The sequence below is a fragment of the Pan troglodytes genome, chromosome 5 (assembly GCF_028858775.2).
Source record: "Pan troglodytes isolate AG18354 chromosome 5, NHGRI_mPanTro3-v2.0_pri, whole genome shotgun sequence".
Taxonomy (NCBI): domain Eukaryota; kingdom Metazoa; phylum Chordata; class Mammalia; order Primates; family Hominidae; genus Pan; species Pan troglodytes.
In genome coordinates, this window is record NC_072403.2 from 40,685,378 (window position 1) to 40,708,504 (window position 23,127).

General features: G+C 43.3%; 1 protein-coding gene across 4 annotated transcripts in view; it reads left to right on the forward strand.

The window, feature by feature from the left end:
- Positions 1-23,127, forward strand: part of BLTP3A (bridge-like lipid transfer protein family member 3A) — an 86,527-nt gene that overhangs the window by 20,693 nt on the left and 42,707 nt on the right. For all 4 annotated transcript variants that reach the window (XR_010157688.1, XR_010157689.1, XM_518418.8 and 1 more), the window contains exons 2-6: positions 9,336-9,498; positions 9,598-9,636; positions 10,943-11,034; positions 22,246-22,435; positions 22,750-22,890. Coding sequence is in view for 2 of the 4 variants with exons in the window: in XM_518418.8 (XP_518418.3) it covers positions 9,336-9,498; positions 9,598-9,636; positions 10,943-11,034; positions 22,246-22,435; positions 22,750-22,890 (625 nt within the window). In the remaining 2 variants the exon portion in view is untranslated. The remainder of the gene's footprint in view (positions 1-9,335; positions 9,499-9,597; positions 9,637-10,942; positions 11,035-22,245; positions 22,436-22,749; positions 22,891-23,127) is intronic.

Genomic DNA, 23,127 nt, shown 5'->3' on the forward strand with positions numbered 1-23,127 from the left:
TCAGGAGTTCAAGACCAGCCTGGCCAACATGGTGAAACCCCATGTCTACTAAAAATACAAAATTAGCCAGGCATGGTGGCGGGTGCCTGTAATCCCAACTACTCGGGAGGCTGAGGCAGGGAGAATTGGTTGAACCCAGGAGGTGGAGGTTGCAGTAAGCTGAGATTGAGCCATTGCACTCTAGCCTGGGCAACAGAGCGAAACTCCGTCTTAAAAAAAAAAAAAAGACGAGATGAGCCACTGTATGGAAATTGCACCTTAAATAACACAACAGTTAAAAAACCCAACATTGTAAACAACAAACAAAAATTTAGAAGGAAAGAAGGTTCTCCTAAGAAAAGCATGTAATATTGTCATGCAGTTTTCTTTTTAGAGATAGGGTCTCACTCTGTTGCTCAGGCTGGAGTGTAGAGGCACCATCGTAGCCCACTGCACCCTCAAAGGATCAAGGGATCCTCCCACCCCAGCTCTTGAGTAGCTGGGACTACAGGCATGAGCCACTGCATCCAGCTAATTAATTTTTTTTTTTTTTTCATAGAGACAGGGTCTCGCTTTGTTGTCCAGGCTGGTCTTGAACTCTTGGCTTCAAGCAGTTCCAAAGTGCTGGGACTATAGGTGTGAGCCACTGCACCTGACCAATGAAGAAGTTTTGAGAGTAAAACCTATTAGGACAAACCTCTAAGATTGAATGGCTTATTATATCAGATTATCTGGGATGAAATAGCATTAGCTATATTAGTGATTGATATGTTTTGTTTGGATGATGGAGAGAATCCTGCCATCTAAACCAACTGCTTCAGTGTTGTGTTATATCTTTGTTTAAAGAGAAGCCTGTGGTGTGGCTTAGTAGTGAAAATATTTTGCTGTAGATTTGGGTAGGAAGCTTAGAAGCCAAGGCTCTGGCTGTGATCACCTCCTCAATGGAAAAAATGGTGAGGGAAGCAAAGTGTATTTGTGGACCTTTTTATTTCTCCCAGGAGGGTTCAATTTCTATGAGAGCTGAAGTCGACTGACTGTTGCAACTTATTGACCCTATTATTCCCAATAAAGATGCTGAATTACAGAGGGCATGGTGTTGTCAGAGTTGAATGAATGCTGGGTTAAGTCCCATTTCTGTTATTTACTTAGTTCCAGCTTTACCACTGGCAAGCTGTGAGTCTTGGGCGAGTCATTAAGCTTTTTGGCCATTTGTTTCCTCATTGGCAAATGTAGATTTGGACTAAACAATTATTTAAGATTCCTTCTAGCTCTGAAATTCTGCAAATTTGCAAATCTAAGAATTTTCACTTCCCAACATTGTGATACATTTTCACAAAGATGAGAGCCTTTCCCTGTCGTCTCTTTGGCAGATTGCAATCCTCTGGCAGAAATGAAACTTGATCAAAATCTGTTTTTCCAACCTGATTTCATCTTAGCTTTTACACTCTGTAACAGTAACAGATGGCCAGAAAATGTTTTCCCACATACTTGAAGTGGAATAAATAGCAGGCTGCCATTAGCCTTTTTAGCTGCCCTTGGACTCTGAATGATATTATCCTCAATTAGGAACACAAATGCTTTTTTTCTGCCAGGGACTGTGGGGTATAGAAAGAGAAGTATACAACATAATTCTTCTCAAGAATTCAATATCTGGTTGCAGTTTGTGAATTTTAGACTGGCTATTGAAGATGACTTGGAATAGTTGGTTTTATCATCACGTTGCTGCAGTTTAACCCAGTTGTATTCCATTATAGGCAGAGAGTTTGAGCTATTTTCCCTCTCCAGGTGATGAGAGAGCTGAAACTTGGGCCTCTTGTATAATTCTCAGAGCTGTAGTTTCCTTGGCTGAGCAAACCTCCCCAAACCTCCCCAACCCTCCCCAACAACAGTCAGGCCCATGGAACATCTTTTATTTTTATTTTTATTACTTTTATTTTTTGAGACAGAGTCTCGCTATGTCGCCCAGGCTGGAGTGCAGTGGGACAATCTCAGCTCACTGCAGCCTCCACCTCCTGGGTTCAAGCAGTTCTCGTGCCTCAACTTCCCAAGTAGCTGGGATTACAGGTGTGCCACCATGCCCAACTAGTCTTTGTATTTTTAGTAGAGATGAGGTTTCACCATGTTGCCCAGGCTGGTCTCAAACTCCTAGGCTCAAACAATCCACCTGCCTTGGCCTCCCAAACTACTGGGATTAACAGGCATGAGCCACTGTGCCCGACCATCTTTTATTTTTTTTAACCTATTCTTTGTTATTGCTCTAAAATGCAGGCAAAATCAGTTAAAGAATTCTTACTGCCTTTTTTGAGAAGCTTGAATAAGGCAGTATCCATTTTTTGTTGACTCCTAAAAGTAAACTGAAAAGTGAAAAAGCATATATATGTTATATCATTATTACAGTCACAGGAGGACCGCTCATGGTGGTCCAGCAGACGTGCATGCACCATCAGCAGTCCTTCGAGTGCTTGAAGAACTCTTGGTTGTTTAGTGCTGTTCAGCTTTTGGTGATTACTTGCTTGTATTGTTAATCTTAGACCTGATGGCACAGTATCCTCTGTGGTCTCTTGTTAGCATGTTGCTAGAGACTGGGTGTCCCTGCTGGAATGGTGGTAAATTAGCCCTGGGCATGCTTAAGAAAAAGTTTATTAATCTGGTTGAGTTGGTGAAGTGCAGAAAGGTTTTTGATGGAGTTACACTATTAACTTTCCCAAAAAAGTTTAGATGTATTCCCCTTACACAGGTTAAGCAGTCCATGGTAGATTATAAAAAGCGAAAGAATGTCCTCCAACCACTTCTGAGATACCTTATAAATTTATTCTGTGCCAGGTGTGTTTTGGGGGAACTTATAATATTAAAATGTTAGTAGAAGTAAACACCAGTGAGCACACCTGGGTTCATACTGCCTCTTCTTGCCCTGTCATCTAGGGCAAACTGCTTCATATCTGAACCTCATGCACTTCCTCTGAGCAATGGGGATAATAATGCATACCTCATGTGGGATATTGCAAAGATTAATTCAGATGTTATGAAGACCCTTCGTTCAGTGCCTGGTGCAAAGTAAAATGTCATTATTATTTGTAGTTTGGTTTTGGTGGCTCAGGCCAGAGAATAATGCTTTTTCCCGCTTGTGGTGTACAAAATAAGTTGGTGTTTGTTTGTTTGTTTGTTTTGAGACAGAGTCTTCCTCTGTTGCCTGGGCTGGAGTGCGGTGGTATGATCTCAGCTCATTGCAACCTCTGCCTTCCGGGTTCAAGTGATTCTCCTGCCTCAGCCTCCCTAGTAGCTGGAATTACAGGCATGTGTCACCATGCCTGGCTAATTTTTGTATTTTTAGTACAGATGGAGGTTCTCCATGTTGGCCAGGCTGGTCTTGAACTCCTGACCTCAGGTGATCTGCCTGCTTTGGCTTCCCAAAGTGCTGGGATTATAGGGGTGAGCCACCGTGTCTGGCCAAATTATGTTTTAAAAATGAAATTTTCTTTTAGCTGACAAAAGGATATTGATCTGGTCCAGCCTATGGGGCAAAAATATGTGTAATTATTATTTTGTTATTTGTTTGTTTTGAGACAGAGTCTCGCTTTGTTGCCCAGGCTGTAGTGCAGTGGTGCAAACTTGGCTCACTGCAACCTCTGCCTCCCAGGTTCAAGTGATTCTCATGCCTCAGCCTCCCAAGTAGCTGGGATTACAGGCATGCCCCACCATGGCCCGGCTAATTTTTTTGTGGTTTTTTAGTACAGATGGGATTTCACCATGTTGGCCAGGCTGGTCTCAAACTCCTGGCCTCAAGTGATCTGTCCGCCTCGGCCTCCCAGTGTTGGGATTACAGGTGTGAGCAACCGTGCCCGGCCTGCATTTTAAAATAAGCGTTCCAAAAGAATTAAGATCCATGTGATCAGAGGACCATAGTTTGAGATCCATTGCCCTAAAAACTGGCAAGGTTAGGATGAAATGTAATACAATCTGATATACTTTTTTTGTTAAGGCTTGAAAAATACATTTATCTATATGGAACTGTAAATAGAGTTAGATTTTGCAAAGAACACAACGTAGAAATTAGATACTTAGCACTTAGTATAATCACTCAGAGAATGTCAGTGCTAGCTAACAGTATAACTTATTCTTGACTGTGTTTATGTTTTATTTTATCTGAAGTATGTTTCTCTTTTTTCAGAGAAGTCATCAGTTTGAAAACGTCTATCTCACTTTCTTTTCTTTAAAAGTGGCTGGGCACAGTGGCTCACATCTGTAATCCCAGTACTTTGGGAGGCTGAGGTGGGAGGATTGCTTGAGCCCAGAAGTTCCAGACCAGCCTGGGTAACAAAGGGAGACCCCATCTCTACAAAAAAATAAAAAAAATTAGCTGGGTATAGTGACATGCACTTGTGGTTCTAGCTACTCTGGAGGCTGAGATGGGAGGGTCACTTGAGCCCCAGGAGGTCGAGGCTGCAGTGAGCCGTGATCACGCCACTACACTCCAGCTTGGATGACAGAGTGAGACTGTCTCAAAAAATAAAATAAAATAAAAATGGCTTTTTATCATATGAAAGAGCAGTTTATCTTAGTGGTTCTCAGCCTTTTCTCCTTACTCCTGCCTATCAGAGGGATCCTTACTTCCATCCTTGACAGTGGCTCACTTCTACAAGAATTCTCAGCTGGGGTAGAAAGGTAACATCTTATCAGAATCTGTGCGGTTGGACAGGAGGAGACATGTAGTTGCAGTCTTCAAAACTCATTCTGCCTGTTAAAACATTCTTATCTTTCTAAGACTAGTAGTACTTCTGAAGTATGCCCTGCCCCAATTTCTGAATTGATATGGCTTCCCTGGACCACTTAAGATTAGAGGAAGGGTTGCTAGGACAGTAGAAGGAAATAATTATAATATTTTATTTAAATACATAAGAGACTTGAAAAAGAATTTGCCCGTGCCTAGTGATTACAAATAATGTTGAGTTCTGTTTTCTGCTTTCGCTTCTGTCAGGACTACTGTCTCCTCAGAGTCCTTAGGGGCATGCACTGTCTTCCTTTACTTCCTTTTGTTGTTGTCTTATTAGGAAGTATTTAGATGAGTTTATTTCTCCTTCGTACCTCAGTCCTATTTCCTTGTAGATAGCCATTTGTTTAGGAAAAGGACTGAAGAACCATTTCTTTCCGGAAGAGAAATAATCACCTTCCCTCTGTGGCAAGTTGTTTTCAGAGGAAAAGAACCATTTATTGAAAACTTGTCTTTTTGGTTCAGAGAGAATAAAGTTAGTTCATACTCAGTAAATGTAGATTAAATTTTTTTAAGTGAATTAAAATCAGTAAAAGTATGTGTAAGGGCCTGGGATTTTATTTTACCCTATTTAGAAGCTAATTATTAACTCCTACTGTTTCATGGATGCTGGGGGAACACACAAGACTTCTGGATCAGAGACAAAGGACTTTATTACTCACAGCCTGTTTTTCATGGCCCAGCAAGCAGCATAATAAGTATAATGTTTATGTCAATTTTCCTTGCCTCCAGAGTCCTGTGGGAGTGACATGAATGGGCCCAGATGGATGCCGCATATGTGTTATAGGAATAGAACACTGAGCTTGGGGAATCCATTGCTTTTATAGTAAATGGTAAGCAGGCCTGTTCTTTGTCCTAGTGGGAGAGATTATTTCATTACTGAAAGCTGTCCTCTGCAACCACAATCCTGAGAAGAGGCCTGAGTAAGAAGTGGTTAGGACCATGCATTCTTGAAAGGCCCAGCAAGACGTGTAGGAATTTTTTTTTTTTTTTTGGGGGGGTGGAGTCTCGCTCTGTCGCCCAGGCTGGGGTGCAATGGCGCTATCTGGGCTCACTGCAAACTCCGCCTCCCGGGTTCATGCCATTCTCCTGCCTCAGCTTCCCGGTTAGCTGGGACTACAGTCATGCGCCACCATGACCGGCTAATTTTTTTTTTTTGTATTTTTAGTAGAGACGGGGTTTCACCGTGTTAGCCAGGATGGTCTCGATCTCCTGACCTCGTGATCCGCCCGCCTCGGCCTCCCAAAGTGCTGGGATTACAGGCGTGAGCCACCGCGCCCGGCCAGATGTGTAGGATTAAGAGAGACCCATGAGGCCGGGCACAATGGCTCACATCTGTAATGCCAGCACATTGGTAGGCCGAGGCAGGTGGATTGCTTCAACCCAGGAGTTTGAGACCAGCCTGGGCAACATGGCGAAACCCTGTCTCTACAAAAAATATAAAAATTAGCCAAGCATAGTGATGTGTGCCTGTAGTCCCAGCTACTAGGGAGTTTGAGGTGGGAGAATAACTTGAGGCCAGGAGGTTGAGGCTGCAGTGAGCCATGATGGTACCACTGCACTCCAGCCTGGGTGACAGAGTGAGATCCTGTCTCAGAAAAAAAAAAGAAAAAAAAGAGACTCAATGGAGGAATAGCATTCCCAACACTAAGTACGTAAATAGATAATTGATAGAAATCTTAGAAAAATTTGTTACAAAATATTTGCTGTACAAAAGGTATGGAGTAGCATAATGAAAAGCCATACAGTCACCTCTCAACTTGAGAAATAAGCGTTATCCATACAGTTGAAGCTTCCTGTCGACCCCTCCCCTTACCCCACAGGTAAGCACTTTCCTAAATTTGTCATCATGCCAATGCATTCCTGTGTATCCCTTAATATCATACGGTATTGTTTTGCATGTTCACAAACTTCTAAAAATGATTTTTACTGTCATTTAAAAATTGTTAAAGAGCTGTTTTCATAGTACCTTCTTAAGTACTTTAGAAAAAAATTGCAAAGATAAACTTTTGCACGTCATGATTTTATGGTCCAAGGAAAAGCAAAAACACTAAAACATAGTTTAGTAAAAGGAAAAGATACATATAGTGAAAAAAGTTGGTAAATATATAGATATGTAACTCTAAACTGTTAGCATCTAATGTATGTAAAGACTAAGTATAGTTAAGGTTGGTGGACAAAATACCATTCATGATTGGGGTGAAAATAGTGACTATGAGAGGCAGCAGCAGTGAATTACAGGAGTGAGATTAATTTAGACAGTTTTTCTTACAGGAGAGAGGGTTATGCTGTGAGGAACTGGCCTTAAATTGATCCAGCCAAAAAGATGAGAGAAGGGAACTGGGAGTAGTTAGCCAGCAGGGCAGTTAGCTAAGAGATATGTGGGCCAGCATTCTGTTGGGTCATCATTTGGATTAGGAAGAATGGCCAAGACTAAGCCCCTTACCTTGAAGAGCTTAATTTAATTGAGCAGGGGTGGTTATATTATGCATTTGAGAATTAGAGAACATCCTAAGACTCTGTCATATGATTATGACCTAAACATGCATTACAGATTCCAGGAATGGAGAATAAAAGAGTGTAATGTGAGTTGCAGCAGTTAGGGGAAGAAGGCCTCAGGGAGAAGTCTCCAGTTCAGCCTTGCGTGGCAGATAGTGGTGTGGAGGGAAAGGGAAAGGGAGTGGCTGGCGAGAGCACAGCATCGAGGACTGGAGCAGTGAGAAATAGTGAGAGGACTGGCCTGTGTGAATATTTTATTTCAAGACCATTTGACTGATAGAGTTTCCTATGGTCTGGATTTTGCTGATTGCACACTTACAGTGTAGTTCAGCAGTTTTCATCTGTCCTCAGTATTTCCTTCAAATTAGCAACTGGACCCAGTGGCTTGATGAGATTCAAGTTTAGTCTCTTTGGGAAGACTACAGGTGACTGGTTGTTCTTTTTTCATATCAGTAAAGATATGTGTAGGGGTCTGGGATTTCATTTTACCCTGCTTTAATAAGCCGATAATTAGCCTGTTACTGTTTCACATTCTTAACTTCATGTAGCTCCCTCTTCTGTTATTTCAAGTAGTGCTAAAAAAAAAAAAAATAACAGCTTGCTTCCTGAGATAATAGGTCTCTGTTCCCCTCCCTTACTTTTATCTAGAACATCTCTTTTCTTCATTTCTCTCATCCCTATCTTGCTCATTTTTAATTCTTTTCTGTGTGGGGGTCCTTTCCTAGGAAGGAGCTTGGGAAGGTTAGTTTCATGAGTTTATAGGGCTAGACTGCTCCAGCTCCTTGGGGTCTCACTACAGATCCCTTGCAGTGGACAGAACCCTTTCCCAGTGTCAGTTACTGTTGTCAAATCAGTCCCCATTGCTTTTCATTTAATAGTTGTTGGTTATCTTGGGGTTCTTCAGTTCTCAGTTGTCAGATGCCCTTTTGCTTCCTTCCACTTTATTCTGGACAGCTGGATAGCACTTATGTCTTGTGGCTGTTGATGTTTTTTCCCCACCCACTTGTCTATGGGGATTTATGAAGATACTTCATATTCTATTTTGTTTTAAATGTTATTCATGGACTTTCTGTGTTGTTATCTAGTTGCTCTGTCTGGTGTTTGTTTGTTTTTATAATGGGTCTTGCTCTATCATCTCAGGCTAGAGTATAGTGTCACGATCACGGCTCACTGCAGCCTCAACCTCAGCCTCCTGGGTAGCTGGGACTATAGGCATGCACCACCATGCCTAATTTTTTTGTTTTTTTGTTTTTTTTTAAGGGATGGAGTCTCGCTATGTTGCCCAGGCTTGTCTCGATCTCCTAGGCTCCAGCGATCCTTCTGCCTAAGCCTCCCAAGGTGCTGGGATTATAGGCGTGAGCCACCACGCCTGGCCCTCTGTCTGTTTTTTTTTTTTTTTTTTTTTTTTTTGAGATGGAGTTCTGCTCTTGTTGCCCAGGCTGGAGTGCAATGGCACGATTTCAGCTCACTGCAACCTCCGCCTCCCAGGTTCAAGTGATTCTCCTGCCTCAGCCTCTGGAGGAGCTGGGATTACAGGCATGCGCCACCACACCCGGCTAATTTAGTATTTTTAGTAGAGACGGGGTTTCTCCATGTTGGTCAGGCTGGTCTCGAACTCCCGACCTCAGGTGATCCACCCGCCTTGGCCTCCCGAAGTGCTGGGATTACAGGCGTGAGCCACTGCGCCCGGCTCCCTCTGTCTGTTTTTATGCGAGGGTTCAGAAATACCGAAAGACTACATTGCCATTGCTACAGCTATTGCCCCAGAATCCTCATCGTAGGTTCTTTAGTAGGATGATGACACAATCATAAGTAGAATCATAGGTCTCACCTAACATCTTATATGGTGTAGAGATGGTGTGGTCTGAGTGCATTTGTTCTGGCTGGTCTGAGTGCAGTGTTTACAACTGATTGATCACAACCCCAGTTACAGTTTTCTGTGTTCCTTCACTCCCACTGCTTCACTTGACTAGCCTTAACAAATGTTCTTTAATTTTTTCTTTTCTCTAGATTCAGAAGTGTTTTGGCTGTAATACCCAATTAGCAGATTCCCATGGAAATAATAGCTTCTTATCATTACTCTTTTCAGGTTCACTAAGAATCTTTCCCCAGACAAAATCAACCTGAGCACCCTGAAAGGGGAGGGTCAGCTGACCAACCTGGAGCTGGATGAAGAGGTTCTACAGAATGTACTGGAGCTGCCCACCTGGTTAGCCATCACTCGGGTCTACTGCAACAGGGCCTCCATCCGGGTGAGAATGAGGGTCAGAATGCTGCTGTTCTCTTTGGCCAGTAGGCCTGCTTTCTGGAGGGTGCTACCACAGCCCTGAGACTTTGCTTTCCTCTTTCAGATCCAGTGGACAAAGTTGAAGACACACCCTATTTGCTTGGTAATGACCTTTCTTGATTGCAAGTTATCAAATGGGGATGGCCAGGGTAGGCTTTTAGAAGATAAGGGAGAAAATGATAGGCTAACCCTTTTAGGAATGGTGGGTGTCTCCTTATGTCCCTGTGAGCTTCTCTCTGAGACAGTGTGACTGTCGTCTGGGCTTATTCTGGAACTGCTGTATGGTATAGGATTAGCACTGGGACACAAGACCCAGGACTTCTCAGTTGTTTTCTCGGTTTTAGTGTAACGATTATGGCTGCCTAGGCTCTACCCTTAGACTTTTCTATCTTCCCTTGAACTTTTTTTTTTTTTTTTTGAGATGGAGTTTTGCTCTTGTCACTAAGGCTGGAGTGCCATGGCTCACTGCAACCTCTGCCTCCTGGGTTCAAGCAATTCTCCTGCCTCAGCCTCCTAAGTAGCTAGGATTACATGTACCACCATGCCCAGCTAATTTTTATATTTTTAATAGAGACGAGGTTTTGCCACGTTGGCTAGGCTGGTCTCGAACTCCTAACCTCAGGTGATCCACCTGTCTCAGCCTTCGAAAGTGCTGGGGTTACAGGCGTGAGCCACCGCGCCTGGCACTCCTTGAAATCTTGACAGAGGAAAAATTAGAAGTTTGGTTTGGGCCGGGTGCGGTGCTGTAATGCCAGCACTTTGGGAGGCAGAGGTGGGTAGATTACCTGAGGTCAGGAGTTCCAAGACCAGCCTGACCAACATGGTGAAACCCCATCTCTACTAAAAATACAAAAAATTAGCCAGGCGTGGTGGCAGGCGCCTGTAATCCCAGCTACTCGGGAGGCTGGGGCAGGAGAATTGCTTGAACCTGGGAGGCAGAGGTTGCAGTGAGCAGAGATCACCCTGCAGCCCGGGTGATAAGAGTAAGACTCTGTCTAGGGAAAAAAAAAAAAAAAAAAAGTTTAGTTTGGGTTGACTGTTGGACGATTATCGGTTGAGGGCCCTTCAGAAGCTGGTTGATGTGTATCTTTATCCCAAAAACTGGAATCCCCAGGAAAAATAATATTCCTACAACTTGGATTTGTGTTTTATCTTTTTGCTCTGAGCCCATCCCGTGCTTGTCATGAGGTTCTGCTGCTAATGGAAATGGAAGGGGGAAAATGAGGACTCTCCTTGCATTTTAGTTTGTTCATTCATTCATTCACTCAGTAAATATTTATTGTCTGCCCACAATGGGTATAGCACTTGACTAGGCTCTGGAGCACGGAGATGAATGATACAGTCTGTGCTGTCATTGTGCTGTGTGTGTATTTGTGTAAATGCTTAGTTCTCCTTGACTTCTATTTCAGTGTCTGGATAAGGTAGAGGTGGAGATGAAGACATGTGAGGATCCTCGGCCCCCCAATGGACAGTCTCCCATTGCCCTTGCTTCAGGACAGAGGTTAGTTTCTTTGAACCCTGTTATTTCCAACATATTAATTGCTCCAGATCCCCTTTTAGTTAAAAAATAAAAACTTTTTATTATGGACATTTTCAAACTTACACTAAAGTAAAGAAAATGGTATAAGAACCCCCATATACCGAAGATCTAATTTCAACAATTATCAACACTTTGTCATTCTTCTTCTTCTGTTTTTTTTTTTTTTTTCCTGGGATAGGGTCTTGCTCTGTCACCCAGGCTGGAGTGCAGTGGTGTGATCACAGTTCACTGTAGCCTCGACCTCCTGGGCTCAATCAGTCCTTCTACCTCAGCCTCCCAAGTAGCTGGGACCACAGGCACACATCACCATGCCTGGCTAGTTTTTTGTAGCGATGGTGTCTCACTATGTTGCCCAGGCTGGTCTTGAACTCCTGGCTTTAAGCGATCCTCCCACCTCAGCCTCCCCAAAGCCCTGGGATTACGGATGTGAACCACCATGCCCAACGTTGTCATTCTTTTTTCTTTTTCCTGCCAGTTTGTGTATGTGTATGTATGTACATGTGGACACTGTAGTACTTGAAAGCAAATCTCAGAAACCATATGATTCCGCTTGCAGATACTTTTTTTTTTTTTGAGATGGGGTCTCACCCTGTCACCCAGCCTGGAGTGCAGTGGTGTGATCTTGGCTCACTGCATCGTCTACCTCCCAGGCTCAAGTGGTTCCCCACCTCAGTCTCCCAAGTAGCTGGGACCACAGGCATGCACCACCATACCTGGCCAATTTTTTGTAGTTTTGGTAGAGACTGTTTCACCATGTTGCCCAGGCTGGTTGTGAACCCACCTGCAAATACTTTCATATCATGTCTTTAACAGACAAGGCCTGGAAAAAAAATATATTGCTATCACATTAAAAAGAATTAACAGGCCAGGCGTGGTGGCTCACGCCTGTAATCCCAGCACTTTGGGAGGCTGAGGTGGGCAGATTACCTGAGGTCAGGAGTTCGAGACCAGCCTGGCTAACATGGTGAAACCCCGTTTCTACTAAAAATAAAAACTCCATTTCTACTAAAAATAAAAAAAATTAGCCGGGCGTGGTGGCGGGCACCTGTAATCCCAGCTACTCGGGAGGCTGAGGCAAGAGAATCGCTTGAACCCGGGAGGTGGAGATTGCAGTGAGCCGAGATCGCGCCATTGCACTCCAGCTTGGGCAACAAGAATGAAACTCCATCTCAAAAAAAAAAAAAACCCAAGAATTCCTTAATATCATCTAGTACCTATTTCATAATCAATTTTCCTGGATTATCTCTAAAATATATATATGTATATATGTATTTTTTTCTTTTTTCTTTTTTTTGGTTTTGAGACAGGGTCTCGCTCTGTCACCCAGGCTGGAGTGCAGTGGCACGATCTTGGCTCACTGCAACCTCCATCTCCTGGGTTCAAGTGATTCTTGTGCCTCGGCCTCCTGAATAGCTGGAATTACAGGTGCCCCACACCACACCTGGCTGATTTTTGTATTTTTAATAGAGATGGGATTTTGCTGTGTTGGCCAGGCTGGTCTCGAACTCCTGGCCTCAGGTGATCCACCTGCCTCAGCCTCCTAAAGTGCTGGAATTACAGGCGTGAACCACTGTGACTGGCCTAAATACATATTTTTTTACAGAACAATATGGATCAAAAGAAGTCCATACTTTATATTTGGGTGATAGGCCTTTTAAAGCTCTTATAATTATATCCCACCACACACACATTTTTAAATATACCATTTATTCTTTGTAGGAATTAGGTAATCTTTTCTAAAGAATTTCACTTGTTTTGTATTCTGGCTGATTGTATCATCAAGGTATCATTGAAAATGTTTCTCATTTAATCTGGTAGATTTAAAGGCTTGCCCTGATTGATTTTGTTTGCTTTTGTTTTCTTGGTAAGAATACTTCCAAGGGGGTGAAAGGTCTCTCTCTGGCCTCTTTTCTTTTTTTTTTTTTTTCTTTTTTGAGACGGAGTTTCGCTTTTGTCGCCCAGGCTGGGGTGCAATGGCATGATCTCCGTTCATTGCAACCTCCACCTCCCTGGTTCAAGTGATTTTCCTGCCTCAGCCTCCCAGGTAGCTGGGATTACAGGCATGCACCACCAGGCCCAGCTAATTTTTTGCATTTAGTAGAGATGGGGTTTCACCATGTTAGTCAGGCTGGTCTCGAACTCCTGACCTTAGGTGATCCACCTGCCTTGGCCTCCCAAAGTGTGGGGATCACAGGCGCGAGCCACTGAGTGCAGTCTCCGGCCTCTTTTCTAAAGGCATTAATCCCATTAATGAGGACGTTTCCTTCGTGAGCTAAACACCTTCCAGAGGCCTCATCTCTAAAACTGTCACATTGGGCTATTAGGTTTCAACATATGATGAATTTTGGGGAAACATAAGCAATCAGACCATAGCACTGAGTAACATTTTAGTGTATGGATATGCCACAATTGGTTTGTCCATTCACTAGTTGATGGTCATTTTATTTCCATTTTTTGACTATTATGAATAATGCTGCTGTGAACATTTGTATACAAGTTTTTGTGTGGTCATGTGTACTTTTCTTTCTCTTGGGTAAATACCTAGTTATGGTATTTAGGGGAGGATTTAACTTTTTCAGAAACTGTCAAACTTTTCCAGAGTGGCTTACCATTTTATATTCTTTTTACATTTTGCATTCTTTTTTTTTTTTTTGAGATGGAGTCTCACTCTGTTGCCCAGGCTAGAGTGCAATGGTGCATCTCAGCTCACTGCAACCACCGCTTCCTGGGTTCAAGCGATTCTCCTGCCTCAGCCTCCTGAGTAGCTGGGATTACACACACCAACACACCTGGCTGATTTTTGGATTTTTAGTAGAGACAGGGTTTCACCATGTTGGCCAGGCTGGTCTCGAATTCCTGACCTCAAATGATCCACCCGGCTTGGCCTCCCAAAGTGCTGGGATTACAGGCGTGAGCCACCGCACCTGGCCTACATGCTTTTACATGTTACATGTTTTACATCCTACTTTTTTTTTTTTTTTTGAGACAAGGTTTTGCTTTGTCACCCAGGCTGGAGTGCGGTGGTGCAGTCACGGCTCACTGCAGCCTTGAACTCCTGGGCTCAAGCGATTCTCCCACATCAGACTCCCAAATAGCTGGGGATACCGGCATGTGCCACTGCACCCAATTAATTTTTAAATATTTTGCAGAGATGGGTCTCACCATATTGCACAGGCTGGTCTTGAACTCCTGGACTCAAGCGATCTTTCCGCCTTGGCCTCTCAAAGTGTTAGGATTACAGACGTGAGCGACTGTGCCTGGCCTTACATCGTACATTTACTCTTTATACATGTTTTTTTGTATGTCATACCTTTACAGTCATTATTCTTCTTGATGTTCATATCTCCCCATCTTTGGCCAGTTAGAGCATTTCCAAGTGAGCTCCTGTGTCCTTTTGACAAGACCCCAGTAATCGTTCTGCTTTTAGATAGAATAAGATGTTTGAGGATTCTTTTATACAACTTTACCCTAGACCTGAACTCAGACATCTCTCCAAGGAGCCCTGATTCCCTTCAGTGAGAAACGCTATTTAGAGACTATTGTCTGCAAAACTGTGTTCATTGAGTTTTCATTGCTTTAAGGCCTTTTCAGTGTCCAATGCTAGGAAAAAGGTATTTTTAAGAAAGAGAAAAATAGGCCGGGCTCAGTGGCTCACACCTGTAATCCCAGCACTCTGGGAGGCCAAGGCGGGTGGATCACGAGGTCAGGAGATCGAGACCAGCCTGGCCAACATAGCGAAACCCCATCTCTACTAAAATACAAAAAATTAGTCGGGCGTGGTGGCGCATGCCTGTAGTCCCAGCTGCTCGGGAGGCTGAGGCAGGGGAGTTGCTTGAACCCGGGAGGCAGAGGTTGCAGTGAGCCAAGATCGTGCCACTGCACTCCAGCCTGGTGACAGAGTGAGACTGTCTCAAAAAAAAAAGAAAACAAAACAAAGAAAGAGAAAAATAAATCATGACAATATCCTGATATTTCTCTATTCAAATAAAAGAAAAGAGGATTTTGAGATAACTTTCTGGATTTAATAGTGGTTTTTAAATTCATACACTGAGTCATGGCTCCTATCAACAGTAACATAAATGATTTACTTTTTCAAGTTTCAGAAAAACAAAACCATTATAACTATCAATAACACTACTACTGAATGCAGTATCGGGGTGTGTGTGTGTGTTTTAATCTTGTGAAATATCCCATTAGGGATGTATGGTCAAAATACTGTTTTTGTTTGTTTGTTTGTTTTGTTTTGTTTGAGATGAAGTTTTTCCGCTCTTGTTTTCCAGGCTGGAGTGCGGTGGCACCATCTCGGCTCACTGCAACCTCCGCCTCCCGGGTTCAAGCGATTCTCCTGCCTCAGCTTCCTAAGTAGCTGGGATTATGGGCGCCTGCCACCATGCCTGGCTAATTTTTGTATTTTTAGTAAGGACGGGGTTTCACCATGTTGCCCAGGCTGGTCTCGAACTCCTGACCTCAAGGTGGATCCACCCGCCTTGGCCTCCTAAAGTGCTGGGATTACTTGAAATCATTCTTTATTATGGTTGAGTAGCAATTTGACATACAGAAAGGTTCTTTTATTTGTTTAAGTTTTAGATGGTTTTTAAATTTATTTTTAGCTATGTAAAATTATGTAGCTCTGAAGTTACAACTGTGAAACAAGGCACATTATATGTACTGTATATATATTTGTATTGTCCCACCTTTTTTCTGTACAACATGTAGCATATCTTAAATACTTCTTCTACATTGTTCTTTTCATTTAAAAATATATCCTGGAAAGCCGGGCGTATTACATGGCTCACGCCTGTAATCCCAGCAGTTTGGGAGGCTGAGGTGGGCAGATCACGAGGTCAGGAGTTCAAGACCAGTCTGATCAACATGGTGAAACCCTGTCTCTACTAAAAATACAAAAATTAGCCGTGCATGGTGGCACGCGCCTGTAATCCCAGCTACTCAGGAGGCTGAGGCAGGAGAATTGCTTGAACCCAGGAGATGGAGGTTGCAGTGAGCCGAGATCACACCACTGCACTCCAGTGAGCCGAGATCACACCACTGCACTCCAGCCTGGGTGACAGCAAGACTCCGTCTCAAAAAAAAAAAAAAAAGTGTGTGTGTATATATATATATATATATGTCTCCTAGAGATCACTCCATAGAAGTGTGAAGAGATGTTCTTTATTCCTTTTTGTACCTGTAGAATATGCTTATCTTTTGGAGGCAACATAGTTTAGCCAGTTCTCTGTTGATGGATATTTGGATTATTTCCAGATTTTTTGCTGTTAAACATGGTTCAGCAATAAATGGCCTTGTTCATAAGTCACTTCATATTTTGCCAGCATAATTTTTTTTTCTTATTCTTTCTTTTCTTACAAGAAAACCAAAGGGCCGGGCGCGGTGGCTCACGCCTGTAATCCCAGCACTTTGGGAGGCCGAGGCGGGCGGATCACGAGGTCAGGAGATCGAGACCATCCTGGCTAATACGGTGAAACCCCGTCTCTACTAAAAATACAAAAAATTAGCCGGGCGTGGTAGCGGGCGCCTGTAGTCCCAGCTACTCGGGAGGCTGAGGCAGGAGAATGGCATGAACCCGGGAGGCGGAGCTTGCAGTGAGCCGAGATCGCGCCACTGCACTCCAGCCTGGGCGACAGAGCGAGACTCCGTCTCAAAAAAAAAAAAAAAAAAAAAAAGAAAACCAAAGAAGCTGGCTGGGTGCAGTGGCTCATGCCTGTAATCCCAGCACTTTAAGAGGCCGAGGTGGGTGGATCGCCTGAAGTCAGGAGCTTGAAACCAGCATGGCCAACATGGAGAAACTCTATCTTTACTAAAAATACTAAATTAGCCAGGCGTGGTGGCGCATGCCTGTAGTACCAGCTCCTTGGGAGGCTGAGGCAGGAGAATTGCTTGAACCTGTGAGGCAGAGCTTGCAGTGAGCGGAGATTGCACCATTGCTCTCCAGCCTGGGCAACAAGAGTGAAACTCCATCTCAAAAAAAAAAAAAAAAAAAAAGAAGAAGAAAACCAAAGAAGCCAAGCCAGCAAAATTTAGAAAACACTTTATTGAAATATAATTCACATACCATAACATTCATCCATGTGAAGTATACAATTCAGTGGTTTTTACTGTATTCACTGGGATGTACAACCATGACCACAATCAATTTTAGAACATTTTCATCACCCAAGAGAAACCCCATACATATTAGCAGTCACTCCTCGTTCTTCCCTGCCTTAGCCCTAGGCAACCACTCATCTACTGTCTATGTCTATTCTGAACATTTATATAAATGAAATCATATACTGTGTGGTCTTTTGTGGTTGACTTCTTTCACTTAGCATAATGTTTTCAAGGTTCAGGCATGTTCAGGCATAACCTTAAAAAGGAATAAAGAACTGTTATGTACTACAACATGGCTGTTTTAGGTAAATATATACTCATTTGCGTCTGGCTACTTTAGCTTAACATTATGTTTGTGAGAGACATTCATTTTGTTACATATGTTTGTAGTTCATTCTTCCTCATTACTGTATACCATTCCATTACCTGAATATGCCACAATCCATTCTGTTGTAGATGCTTCTAGTTTCTGGTTCTTCTTCTTTTTTTTTTCTGAGACAGAGTCTTGCTCTGTTGCCCAGGTTGGAGTGCAGTGGTGCGATCTCAGCTCACTGCAACCTCTGCCTCCCAGGTTCAAGCGATTCTCACAACTCAGCCTTTGGAGTAGTTGGGAGTACAGGTGTGTGCCACTGCTACCATACCTAGCTACTTTTTCTTTTTTTCAAGACAGAGTCTCGCTATGTCACCCAAGCTGGAGTGCAGTGGCGTGATCTCGGCTCACTGCAACCTCCACCTCCCAGGTTCAAGTGATTCTTCTGCCTCAGCTTCCCAAGTAGCTGGAACTATAGGCACCTGCCATCACGCCTCACTAATTTTTGTGTGTGTGTGTGTGTTTTTAGTAGAGACTGGGTTTCACTGTGTTGGCCAGGCTGGTCTTGAACTCCTGACCTCATGATTTGCCTGCCTCAGCCTCCCAAAGTGATGGGATTACAGGCGTGAGCTACCGCGCCTGGCCTCCCCTGGCTAATTTTTGTATTTTTAGCGAGACAGGGTTTTGCCATGTTAGCCAGGCTGGTCTCATCCTGGTCTCAGGTGATCCACTCGCCTCAGCCTCCCAAAATGCTGGGATTACAGGCTTGTAGAACTCTTCTCTATGATGACTTTGGTGGTCAATCATGACTCCATGTATTTGCCAAAACCCACAGAGCCGGCCGGGTGTGGTGGCTCACGCCTGTAATCCCAGCACTTTGGGAGGCCAAGGCGGGCGGATCACGAGGTCAGGAGTTCGAGACCAGCCTGGCCAACATGGTGAAACCCCATCTCTACTAAAAAAAATAAAAAAATTAGCTGGGCATGATGGCATGCGCCTGTAATCCCAGCTATTCCAGAGGCTGAGGCAGGAGAATTGCTTGAACCTGGGAGGCAGATGTTGTAGTGAGCTGAGATCACACCACTGCACCCCAGCCTAGGTCACACAGCAAGACTCTGTCTCGGCGGGGAAAAAAAAAACCCACAAAGCCATACACCACAAAGAATGAATTTTCCTGCATATAAGTTGAAAATATGTAGTGAAAGAGAATAGTGCTGCTGTGAACCTTCTTGTGTATATATCACACATTTCTATTTTATATACCTAGCAGTAAAATTGTTGGGTTATGGGTTCTGTTTTTGTAAATATTGCTAGATAGTTATTCATAGTGATTGTACCAGTTTTCCCTCTAGCATTGCATAAAAGTTCTAGTTGTTCCATATCTGGTATTGTCTATCTTTTCATTTTAATCATCCTGGTGGGTGTGTAGTTGTATCACATTATGGTTTAATTTATATTTTTCTGATGATTGGTTTATTGAAATTTTGGATATTGTCTTTCATAAAGCACTTGTGTGTTTTGCTCATTTATCTTTGAGTTGTCTTTTTCTTATTAATTTGTAGAAGTTCTTTATATATTCTGAAAACAAGTACTTGGTTAGATAAATGTACTGCAGATATCTTCTACTCTGTACAGAATACCAAGATACTGATCAATCTTAATTTTTTTTTTTTTTTGAGACAGAGTTCCTCTCTTGTCACTCAGGCTAGAGTGCAATGGCGCAGTCTCAGCTCACTGCAACCTCCACCTCCTGGGTTCAAGTGATTCTCCTGCCTCAGCCTCCTGAGTGGCTGGGATTACAGACACCTGCCACCACGCCCAGCTAATTTTTGTATTTTTAGTAGAGATGGGGTTTCACCATGTTGGCCAGGCTGGTCTCGAACTCCTGACCTCAGGTGATCCACCCACCTCGGCCTCCCAAAGTGCTGGGATTACAGGCATGAACCACTGCGCCTGGCCCACTCTTAATTTTTTTAAAATTATTGAACAGAAATTATTAATTCTGATGTAGTCCAGTATATCTTTTTTTTCCACTTAATGGTTAGCAGTTTTTGTATCTTGTTTAAGTTCCTTTTCTATCCTAAGGCGCGAAGAGAGTATCCTATGTTTTCTTCTAAAAGCTTTATTGTTTGGCTTTTAACATTTGAATCTCTAGTCCATCTTGGAACTGATTTTTTGTTGTTGTTGTTTGATGAAGGTAGGCATCAATATTAATTTTTCTCTTTATGGATATCTGCAAACTGACCATGCACCATTTATTGAAAAAACGATTTTCCCCTCTGCACTGTCACCTTTGTCATAAATCTAGTGACTCTCAGCATAGTTTTGATTTATGAGTGAGGTTGAGGATCATTTTCTTTTCTTTTGAGACGGAGCCTCGCTCTGTCACCAGGCTGGAGTGCAGTGGCATGATCTTGGCTCACTGCAACCTCTGCCTCCCAGATTCAAGCAATTCTCCTGCCTCAGACTCCCAAGTAGCTGGGACTACAGGTGTGCACCACCATGCCTAGCTAATTTTTGTATTTTTAGTAGAGATGGGGTTTCACCATGTTGGCCAGGATGGTCTCGATCTCTTGACCTCGTGATCCACCCACCTCCGCCTCCCAAATTTCTGGGATTACAGGCATGAGCCACTGCACCCGGCCTTTTTTCTTTTCTTTTTTTTTTTTTTAAGACAAGGTCTCACTCTGTCACTCAGGTTGGAGTGCAGTGTCACGATCACAGCTCATTGCAGCCTAGACCTCCTCAGGCTCAGGTGATCCTCCCGCCTCAGCCTCCCAAGTTGCTGGGACCAAAGGCATGCACCACCGTATCTGGCTAATTTTTTCTATTTTTTGTAGTGACCAGGTCTCACTATGTTGCTGGGCTGAGCTCAAACTCCTAGGCTCAAGTGATGTGCCTGCTTTAGCCTCCCAAAGTGTTAGGATTATAGGCGTGAGCCACTGTGCCCAGCGTTTTTTCTTTTCTTCTTTTTCTGTTTTTTTTCTGAGACAGGGTCTGACTCTGTCACCCTGGCTTGAGTGCAGTGGCGCAATCTTGGCTCACTGCAGCCTCAATCTCCTGGGCTCAAGCGATCCTCCTATCTCAGCCTCTCAAGTAGCTGGGACTACAGGCATGCACCACCACGACCTGGCTAATTTTTAAATTTTTTCATAGAGAGTTTTTGTAGACAGGGCATCTCCCTTTGTTGCACAGGCTGGTCTCAAACTCCTGGGCTCAAATGATCCTCCACCTCGGCCTCCTAAAGTGCTGGGATTACAGGTGTGAGTCACTGTGCCCAGCCTCTTTATGTTTAATATCTATTTGCATTTATTTCTTCTGTGACCTGTCCATACTTGGTCCCACTTTTATCAGGCTCTTGCTTTTTTTTCTCTCTGGTTTTTGAAGTTCTTTATACATTAGGGATATTAGTTCTTGGTGACATAAATTCCAAATATATATTTTTTTTCAGTTTGAATTTTCAGACCTCCTTTTATCTCTTGTAATGAGCAGTGATTTCACCTACATGTCAAGAATTGCTGTTTTCTTCACATCTAGAGGGACTTTGTTTCCTTCATTCCTCTCCTTTTGCCATTTCTGTCCTCTCACTGTGGAAGTATAGCTATATTCTTTGGGAAGCACAGTTGATCCTTGAATAGCACAAGTTTGAGCTGCATGGGTCCATGCATATGCGGATTTTTTTCAACCAAATGCAGATCAAAATATTGCAGGGTGCCACCCACATAGATAGTTGACTTTTCATATATGCAGGTCCCTCAGGGTTGGCTGTGGGATTTGAACAGATTTTGGTATAGGAGATGGTACTGGGGGCTCCTGGAACTTCACATACCAAGGGATGACTGTATTTGACAGGGTCAAGGTGGGACTGATTTTGAACCTCTTATTCACCTGACTATACTACTTTTCTTTCCACTACCTATGCAGAGTATGCTCCATCATTGAAGATTTTTTTTTTTTTTGACACCAGGTCTTGCTGTTGTGTCTTTGAAGATTTTATAGAAACCCTATGTCTCTTTTCTGTAGTTATACTTCCCCTCACAGACATTATCTAAATATTTAGATAGTTTGTGGTTTATAAAAAGATTATCAATTTATTCTTTCTAACAGGAGGGAGATTGTTTCAAGGTCAGCTCTTCCTCTTTTATTCCATTCTTTAAAAAAAAATTCTCATTAAAGAAAGTACTGTCCAGGTGCGGTGGCTCACGCCTGTAATCCTAGCACTTTGGGAGGCTGAGATGGGCAGATCACCAGGCCAAGAGATTGAGACCATCCTGGCCAACATGGGGAAACCCCGTCTCTACTAAAAATACAAAAATTAGCTGGGAGTGGTGGCGCATGGCTCCCAGCTACTTGGGAGGCTGAGGCAGGAGAATACCTTGAACCTGGGAGGTGGAGATTGCAGGTGGCCGAGATCACGCCACTGCACTCCAGCCTGGTGACAGAGTGAGACTCCGTCTCAAAAAAAAAAAAAAAAAAAAAAAAAAATTACTGCAGCCAAGCACAGTGGCTCATACATGTGATCCCAGCTATTTCAGAGGCTGAGACGAGAGGATCACTTGAGGCCAGGAGTTCAAGGCTGCAGTAAGCTGTGATCGTGCCGCTGTACTCCAGCTTGGGTAACAGAGCAAGAACCTGTCTCAAAAAAATAAAAAGACTACTGTATTATCATTATAAAATAATTTAAACATCTAATATGAAGACTGTGCAGAAAGTCTCCCATGATTCTGATTGTTGGTCTGCCTCATTTGTTGTAGTGAATATGGCTTTGCCGAAAAGGTGGTGGAAGGGATGTTCATCATTGTCAATTCTATCACCATCAAGATTCACTCCAAGGCCTTCCATGCTTCTTTTGAATTGTGGCAGCTCCAGGGCTATAGTGTCAACCCCAACTGGCAGCAGAGTGACCTTCGCCTTACCCGCATCACTGACCCCTGCCGAGGAGAGGTGACAGCCCCATCATTGTGAAGGGAGAGAATGGGGGAAGATTCAAAGTCGGACTGATTCTTAAAGGATATTATTCCCATTTTGTGGATTTCCTCAAATGTTCCCCATTCCTGGGAACCCAGAGGCCTTTCTGTCCAGTGTTACTGCTACATCCTTTCCTCAATTATGGATCGCCGATTCACTGCTTTTTCTTGGTGGGATCCCAACTGAGAGTGCTGGGAGTCTCTGCCTTCCCAGTCTTTTTTCCTTGGACTTCTTGCTTCTTGGTTAATTTCATTCACAGGATTAAGGGATTGTACTTTCTCTCCTTCCAGGTTTTAACATTTAAGGAAATAACTTGGCAAACACTCCGAATTGAGGCAGATGCTACAGACAATGGTGATCAGGACCCAGTCACCACTCCATTGAGGCTTATTACGAACCAAGGCAGGATCCAAATAGCCCTCAAAAGAAGAGTAAGTGTGTTCTCTGGCCTCATGAAAACTTCCATCTCTTATTCTATGAGACAGCCTGGATTTGGTATTCCCTTATTGTTTGGAATGTTATTGGCCCTGGAATGACAGTTGAAGGGGGAAGGCCTGTAAATCAGTGTTGCTCAACATCCTCTAGTAATAGAATGTTTCCACCTTCCTGTTTTCTTAGTTTTGGAAACTGCAATTTTTACCCGTATGTAGGGACACTGACATAGGCAC